Here is an 8,914-nt window from a genome sequence, read left to right on the forward strand (position 1 = left end):
ATTTCCTTTGTGAAGTAACGGGCGCAAACCATGCATCGGAATTTTATGGGACGAGGATTTGTGTGGACTTTCGAATGAACCTTTAGGCTGGATCGTAGTGTGAATCTTTTGGAGCAAAAGCTGCATCGGAATGGTCGATCGCCACTATGCACACGCATGTGCTCCTTCAAATGAGCCTCATTTGAAGTAGAATACTCCTTGCACAAATGGCATTCGAAGCGTCGCCCATTGCAAACATTCTCGTGCACCAGTCTTTCGTCATCCTGTGCGAATCTCTTGAGACAAACTGAACAACTGAACGGATATTCATCGGTGTGTGTTTTCAAATGTGCATGAAGGTTCGATTTTTGTGTGAATCGTTTGTTACAAATTTTGCAAGGAAATGGTTTTTCACCAGTGTGTTTGAACATATGGCTCTTCAATTTGGATGGGTTTGGCGCAACATATCCACATGTTGAGCACTTGTGCTGTTTCTTGGTCCTCTTTACCGCTGACTGTTTTCTATGCGCAGCATTGATTACCGCCTTAGCTCTACCCGTCACATCAATGCTCTTTTTCTTCGAACATCCATTCGATGACCGTGGCACCGCATCCCCTTTTTTCCACTGTCCGTCCGCTTCACAGTTTCCATTTTCTTTCGATGTGTCATTTTTATCTGATCGTTTGCCTTCCTTCGACTTCGGTTCAACTTTGATATCGGCTTCAGCTTTGAGCTCTAGTTTGACATGCGTTGAATACGAATCTTTGACACTTGGATCATTATTTGCTCTGTCGGCGCCGAGTTCAACTGCTAAACCCCAATAACGCTGTCGTGGCACGGATACCATAAGCGCTTCGCCATGACTTTCTGGTTCCTCTTTGATCGTGGGCTCTTGTTTTACCTCGACGACATCGGAGCGAGCTACCAATGGCTTCGCTTTGAGTGGAACGTGTGTTCCACTTTTGCATTGGTTGTTCATTGTTCCAAAACCAATGCTGAAAGAAACGAGTCCATTAAATTATTAGTTTCAAATTAATAAATTGACGTAATCCTGGAATAAAGTCAATAGAAATTTGAAAATTGTTGAGTTTATTTACCCGTATCTCTCTCAATCAGATTGACATTCCAAAGACAAAATCACACAATGAGGCTTTTCGCTCTTTTTAATCCAGAATATTACACCGAAATAGAAAATAAAATCCCAATTGAATTTAGTTCTGTTCCAGAATTAAAATTCAACCTTTTTCTAGCTGGAATCGAGCAAGATGATTGCTATTTAAGGTGATTTTTATGGCGACACGATGAAAATCGAGTTTTTGACGAAAATGTGCTCTTCACTTCACACACATGCCATGGACAGCTTGTCAATGAATGAATCGAAGTCGTGTCGGTTCGCGAAAGGAGCGCTCACGTCACGACACATCGACGTCAAATGTCACGCATTGAACAATGAACATTGCTGAATATTTGAAAAAAGCTAAAAATAATCGTTGAAAATGGACCAGTTGAATGGTATTCAGAGTCAGACTGCGGCGAAAAGACTTAAACTGGGCTTATGTTCAAACGTTCGCAAATGTATGGCTCAGCAGTTGATCGTACCCGCTGCATTTTTGCACATTGCACAACAATTTGTTAGTTTATTGGATCACTTGCATATTCGGTCTTGGCTAGCTATTGGCTTTTATTCACATAATTTTGAGTATTTGTGCTATTAATGGAAATTATTTTGTTTTATCACAAAGTGATGACTAAGCTTATCGTATACAATCATACAGTGACTATATTCTCAATCAAACGAGCAGATTTGTTTTTGTTTACACACTTCATTACATAAACAAAAATCATACAATGAAAGTCATGCAGAAAGTCAACCCGTTATACTCGTATCGTTTCAACACGAAAGCAAGCTGAGTTCAGAGCGAAAACATCAAATTCAGCAGCACGCAATTGTTTGGTAGAATTTATATTGGCCGGATGCTGTTTGTGACTCAAAAATTGTGCATCATAAACAAACCACTCTCTTGGTTGTTTGCAGCGTTGCTTAAATTAGTGAGTGTTGATGCGAAGAAGAGTTGTCTCAGCATAAATACGATGAAGAGCTCTGACTTGACTAACACAATCACACAAGCGTGTAAGTGTGTTGAGACAGCATCACAAGCGGTGTGGCACCTTGCACTATGTCCGAGAACGCATTTCTTGTTCCATTTGTCAATCAAAGCCTATTGTTCGTTGTGTACTGTCATACGATGTCGTGACTTTTGTAGCTGTTCAGAGCTCATTTTTTTTAAAGTCTAATTATTCATTGTTTTCAAAGTTGAAAAAGAGAAGAAGGAAAAAGAAACGATGAAGCTATTCATTTGGGACGATCTCAATTATCGAGTAATTGAAGAAGGTGAAAAATACGACGATAAGACCTTCACCGTCGTTCGAAAATTGTTTGTGCGATACAATGTAAGCCATATTTTCTTCATTCCGATTAGATTATTATGTGTGTGTGAGAAAAAGAAAGGGATTTTATCTCCAAGGAACAAGATTTCTTTCCAGCATTTTTTTTTAGACTCAGTATCTGAATTTTCGTCCGCTCGATTCCAATTTTGAATCGAAATCATAGAAAACATCATCAATTCTCCCAAATTACAAATCATAAAACGGAAATAATAAAGCGATGACATTCTTCTTTTTATAGGTGAGCACAGTGGATGCAATGGAGGAAATTCGTGGTGCATTCGAACACTTTGGCGAAGTGGACAGTGTGGAAATAGTGAAGCCAGAGTCATCGTTGCACATCGGTGGCCACGGCAACAAAGCGGCAGTAGCACACGAGGCTTATGTGCAGTTCAAAAAAAGCATCGACGCATACGAGACGCTCAAGAGTGAAATGTTTCCGAAAAAACCTCACACATTTGGTACCAGCCGACACTTGGCATCAGCCGGAGTACACAAACAAGAGCGAGACGCGAAAGGCCTACATCGAATGCAATCACAAATGCGACAAGCCGATTGCCGACATGACCTGTGCCATAGATGAGTTGTCATTGCGCGGTACGGAGGTAATGTGTGAGCACACAGTAATTGATGTTGATTTGGAGTTGAAAGCGGGCACCACACTGGGCAAAGTGCGCCGAGATTTGCTGAACATCAAACCATTCGTTGGTCATTTGAAACTGCGTATGTGTTATGGATTCAAAACTGCGGCCGACGAGGATGGTGTAGGCAAAGGTGATTTTCAGCGTCGACTCATGGAAATCGTTGGTATGAATGCGGCTGGACCGAAACTGCAAGAGCTAACAATCCGTGGAATTGGTGGAGTTTCAAAGGCGTTGCTCAACAGTTTGGCACCTACATTGAAGCCACTGAAAACCCTGACCATTGACACAGACTGTTGCCACATTCTGTATTTGATGCACACATTCTGTCCGAATTTGGTGACATTCCATTTGCTGGGTAGAGAATGGCAAGAAGACGCTGAGAATATCAACATTCAATCGTGGCCAACGCTCACCCGCCTGGTGCTCAAAGGTGTTCCTTTGAATGTGGACAGTGACACTGACGATGGCAAACGATTCCGTCGCTTCATCAAACTGAATCCACAGCTCGACTCATTGGAGGTGGATTTTATGGTTGACAACTCATTGCTCAAGGTGATTGCGAAAGGTTTGCGAGATCTCAAGCTACTGACCATCGGTCGTGATACCTTCGAGGGCATTGGCGCAATCTTCAATCACTTGGTGCGATTGAAACGTTTGCAGACAATCATGGTCACGACATGGATCTTCAAAACATGCCATTTCAAGTCACTTCTTGCCTGCGTTGAATGCTTCAGCAAAATGAAACGATTGGAACTGTCAACGCTGCAGCAGACATATTCGCGGGAAGAGAAAAAAGTGGTCGTTATTGAAGACTTCCCTGTGACGTATCATTCCAATTGCAACTGCCATGGTCAGGACAGCCGAGTTCTCACGTTTGGCGATCACACTGATCCCATCACTTTGCCGAAGAACAAACGCACATTGACCATTCTAATTTCTGTGGCAGGTGACTTGAAATCGGCCGACGACACATTGGAAGCACGCATTTTCACCATGTTCAAAGCAGCAAAGAAGTTCTATCCGAACGTGCACAAATCAACTGTCATTCAAGAGGATGAGCGATTCGTGTTTCTTCATGTCGCCAGCACACTTTGAATCACACCGATTGCTGATTCCATTATAAAACCGCAAATCAGAAGTGATTCAATCAGAAATAAAACTACCATCCACAATTCAGTTCTATTTAAGTTTAGACTAATGTTAGACTCGAATAATCGAAAAATAGATTTGCCATAAAACCTTATTAAAAAATACTTTTTTTCAGTAAGGATAAAGAAACATCCAAATTCGAATTCAACTCCAATTTCATGACCTTGCTACAATTGTAACAACACCTTCTTCAGATTCTTCCTTAATGATAAGCTCTTGCTTGATTTCACTCTTTGCAAGAAATTCGATGAGCAATTTGTTAAATATGAATCGAATTTTATGTGATGTAGACAAATTGAAGGAGTTTTTTTTGAAAGCTTCGATCGATTAATCACTCAAAAATTCGTTTATCATTCGTCTTGGAAATAGATTCCAAAAACTACAAAAACATTTTTTGAATACAACTTTCGATCGATTGTCATTTTTCTTCAGAAAGATCTATGAAAACTCAATCGAAGACAGAATGGAAGAGAAAATATTGTGAACTGACATTGAAGAACCAAAGACAAATCATGTCAGAATAAAAAAAAATCTTTTGTAAGAAAAAACCGGGTGTTTTTTTCTCGTAATTCGAGGTCAGTTTGAATGTTCAATTGGCAAAAGGTATCTTTAATTAGAGCAAATAGCATTTTTCATCGATTTTTCTTTCAAAGAGACTGTGCTCATCAATTACGAAAAGACCGGCGTTTTATTGTTATTTTCTTCAAGACTTTTGGAAAGAAAGAGCCTATTTTTCATAATTTTCAGAAGGCAGGGAAATTTTCATTTTGAAATTCATGCAGCAGCACAACTTGTACGGTTACTTACAACATTTTTCGATCAAAGCTGGAATCATTCGTGTTAAACGGAATTTGACATGACTTGAACGTAATAAAAAGTCATTTCATGCTCATAAAAAAGTTTGCTTTGCATTTCATTTTTCTCTTACAGTGAGACCACACACGATTCCAGAGTGCACCGAACTCGTTGTTTTGTCTACGAAAGCATTCTCTTTCTGTTTGATCGTTCGATGAAAATTACGTGAATTTCATTGGTCGATGCGAATCGTACGATTCCATTCTTCCCCCTCCGTTCCACATACACATTCAAACAAAATGCATACGGTGTCAAACCATTAGAATGTAGCTGTTGACTCCAAAGAAAAACCACAGTGTTGCATTACGCACACAAACACAGACATCGACATTGCAAATACATTTTGCAGCCACCGTGTCGATGGTGTCGCTAGCTGTTTGCATCGATACATCTCGATTTTTGCGCACTAATTGGTATCAAACGTAATTTGTCCCTCGCTAAAGTCAAACGTGACTGTACTTCATGTTTCAAAATTGATCATTTATCAGCAACTTTTCATCGCTAGTTCTAAACGATTTCGTAGAAAAACACTTCAACCACCGACCATGGATTTGTTCATCTGGAATGACTACAACTGGAATTTGATTGAAGCTTCGGATGACTACGACAAGAGTCGCTTTTTCATTGTTCGCAAATTGTTTGTGCAATGGCCGAAAGAGGTATGTATTTTGGGAGCATTTTTCTAACTTTGAGCTATTGATAAGGAAGTCTTTTCCAACTTATGAAGGAAAAAACTTATTGCCCAATATGAGAATATAACATTTTTCATGTGTTTTCGAATAGGGTGATGCAGCAGCATGCAACGAATTGATTCGTCAGCATTTCGAGTCCTACGGTACGGTTGAATCGGTTTACACAGTGAACGAGGAATCGATTGGTGCAAATGCGATTGGCACAGCCGATATTCACGAGGCGTATGTGACATTCGCCCGTAGCGAAGATGCATTCAACGGTTTCATGGCAAATCGACGTGGCTCAAAGGCAATCAAGGTGCTTCCTGCCGACACATGGCGTTAACCAGGTGTCGTTGTGCTCCCACCTGATGAAATCAAAGCAATAAACGACGCAGATCCGTGTTGCAAAGAAAAAGCCAGTTTTTCTGATGTGATGAAAGAATTTTGTGACTGTGGACAAATGATGCCGACTGTTCACCTGCATCAGCCATTGGGTTTGAAAAAAGTGTATGAGGCTTTCCGGCCGTTTAAAGATCGTGTCAACCAATACAAGATTATCTTCGACATTGAGCCAAAAGACATCCAGGTGAATTGTCTTACGGATGGTGAATACGTGAAGCAAGCCATTCAAGTCCTTTGTACTTGTGTTGGTGAACGACTCAAGGGGCTGACAATTAGTGATGCCAAAACGATCACACTCGAGCTACTTGATGACTTGGCGCCTATGCTTCAGCGGTTGGAAAACCTGAAATTGATTGTCAATTCCAATGCCTCCGTGTTGTATGCATTGCCGGAATTTTGTCTAAATTTGGCAACATTGGAGCTTGGTTCAATGTCCTGGGATGGCGAGTGTTCGGTTTCAACGGTTCAGAATTGGCCTAGCCTTTCAAATTTGTTACTAACGGGAAATATCAGAACTGCCAGTGACACAGAGAGTGGTGAGAAATTCCATCGTTTCATCGAATTGAATCCACAGTTGAATCTACTGCAACTTGATACGATCGTCGATATTGGCACATTCACCGTGATTGCTGAAAATCTGCCACATTTATCGCTCCTGGTACTTACTCGCGGGTCTTACGACGACATCGAATTGATCTTGGATCAAATGGTTCAAATGAAGCACCTCAATTTGGTTAAAAATACTGACGGTGCAAGGGAACGGTCTCAGTGCAATGGCAGTCTGCGCTGAACGATTCCGTCAAATGGAGCAGCTGAAGTTGGCCATTTTGTTTCAAAACCTCGAACCGGACACCGTTCGAAAGGAAGAGCACATTCGAATGGTTTTGTGTGGTCTGAAATACCACGACGACTGCCCTTACTATGGTAAAGAGCGCGTATTGAAAATTGGTGATGTGGAATCAGAGGAAAAGCCCATGGTAAAACTACCGAAAAATCGACCTGTACTTGACGTATGCGTCAACACAACGAACTTTTTCGCTTCGGCTGACGATGGATTGATGATGAAGGTTATGCGAGGCTTCGAGGGAACGAAACAGTTCTATCCAGATGTTTTGGACCGAATTTAGATTCGAGGCCAAGACAACTTCGTGTCTGTTTACATCAGCCACGCATTAAAGCGAAGCATCAAATGGCATCAGTCAAAGGACGTTCGGCATTCGAGTATTGTAATCCATTTCAATCCACGAAGTTGCTTAACGTTCTCATCATTTTTCAACAAAGACTTGATATTTCAACGCTTAATTTTATATCATTCATTTCCATCGCTGGATTTTCTACCGTTTCGAAATAGTATTGATCTAAAGAACAATAACTCTTTTTTATCGATTAGTCAATAAGTTGCATCGAATGCAAACAAAAATTAGCTATAGCCCAACATTTGATTACCAACATAAAGAAATCAATCGAAAATTCATTCGAATCATTTCATTGAAATGAATGTGAAACATTCTGTTTTTCTCAGAGATTGCATAGTTGCTGCTGAGTAGCCTGAGCTGAGCTGAATTTGCTAACTCAGGCGCCTGAAGCAGTATTTTAGCGCACTTGCGGTGCAAAATTGTTTTGGATCGCTGTTATCCACGCAAATATAATTGATAAACAGCGAGAATTCCAGCGATTCACAACAATTTTGCACCGTAAGTGCGCTAAAATACCGCTTCAGGCGCCTGAGTTAGCAAATCCAGTTCAGCTCAGGCCTACCCAGCAGCAAATATGCAATCTCTGGCTTTTTCTTTATGCTTAGTTCTTAATTTTGTTCTTCACTTTTTTTATATCGTTCTCAGTATTTAGTAAATAAAACTAAGGCATGATCATTGATTTGTTCAACTTTGCAATAAACTTACATCAAAATGAACCATGACCTGAAAATAAAATAAAATGTCAACTTTTCAAAGAATAGGACTCATTTAGTAGCCGAATTGCAAATAAATCAAACTAGTCAACGCATTTCTTTTTTTATAACCGACACAAAGCCGATTTGTTTTATTTCAATTGCTTCGTACAAATCTAATTGTGTTTATTTATGTGTTTTTCATGTTTATATGCTTATAAGAAAACCAACAAGAATTCAAAATGATTGATTTTCCTTCTTTAAAGTCTACAATGTGTTCCGGTAAGACTATTTTCTTTTACAGATTTAATGGCCAACAATTTGTGTTTAGAATTCATTAAGATTCTTTATCCGACTTCAGATTTGATAACGTTTATTTATTGAAAAGTGAGTGAAATGGTTGATTAAGCCGAACAGTATTTGAGTATGTGCTTAGAAACTTTTATCTATGCATTAATTTGAACAAATTTACTATGGATTGAGTCTAGTTCATGTTTGTTCAGTAGTATTAAATGAATCAGTTGGGTGGTTTCTATTGAATTTTTCAAAATAAATTGACACTGAATTTATGACTGATGTTGGAAATGTCTTTTGCTACGGGCTCCCTACCAAATTCTAGGTATTTTTTATATCACTTATGGTTGTGTTTTTGGTGTTGCTTGAGTTGGAATTTCTGTGCGAAGCATTTGTTGTGCAATTCACATCGAAATGGTTTGGCACCTGTATGATGGGTTCGCATGTGTCTCATCAGATTTGATTTATGAAACGTCGAATATGGCTTGCACAAATAGCAATCGTAGTGCCGGCTTTTGCATTTCATTTCATGCTGCTTCTTTTCCATTTCCTTTGTGAAGTAACGGGCGCAAACCATGCATCG

General features: G+C 39.8%; 2 protein-coding genes across 2 annotated transcripts; one reads left to right on the forward strand and one right to left on the reverse strand.

The window, feature by feature from the left end:
• Positions 1–80: 80 nt before the first annotated feature.
• LOC129579911 (zinc finger protein 239-like) lies at positions 81–1,085 on the reverse strand (the record flags this gene model as incomplete). Its single annotated transcript, XM_055470095.1, has 1 exon — positions 81–1,085. A coding segment is annotated over exon 1 (879 nt), but the record flags the coding sequence as incomplete, so codon positions are not given.
• Positions 1,086–2,186: 1,101 nt separating this feature from the next.
• Positions 2,187–4,766, forward strand: LOC129579912 (uncharacterized). The gene is made up of 2 exons (XM_055470097.1): positions 2,187–2,431; positions 2,667–4,766. The coding sequence occupies exon 2, from the start codon at positions 2,809–2,811 to the stop codon at positions 4,162–4,164; it is 1,356 nt and encodes a 451-aa protein (XP_055326072.1). The 5' UTR covers positions 2,187–2,431; positions 2,667–2,808; the 3' UTR covers positions 4,165–4,766.
• The last annotated feature ends 4,148 nt before the right edge of the window (positions 4,767–8,914 follow it).

Source organism: Sitodiplosis mosellana, unplaced genomic scaffold (genome assembly GCF_009176505.1).
Source record: "Sitodiplosis mosellana isolate CC-2019 unplaced genomic scaffold, AAFC_SMos_1.0 Smas_scaffold_6748, whole genome shotgun sequence".
Taxonomy (NCBI): domain Eukaryota; kingdom Metazoa; phylum Arthropoda; class Insecta; order Diptera; family Cecidomyiidae; genus Sitodiplosis; species Sitodiplosis mosellana.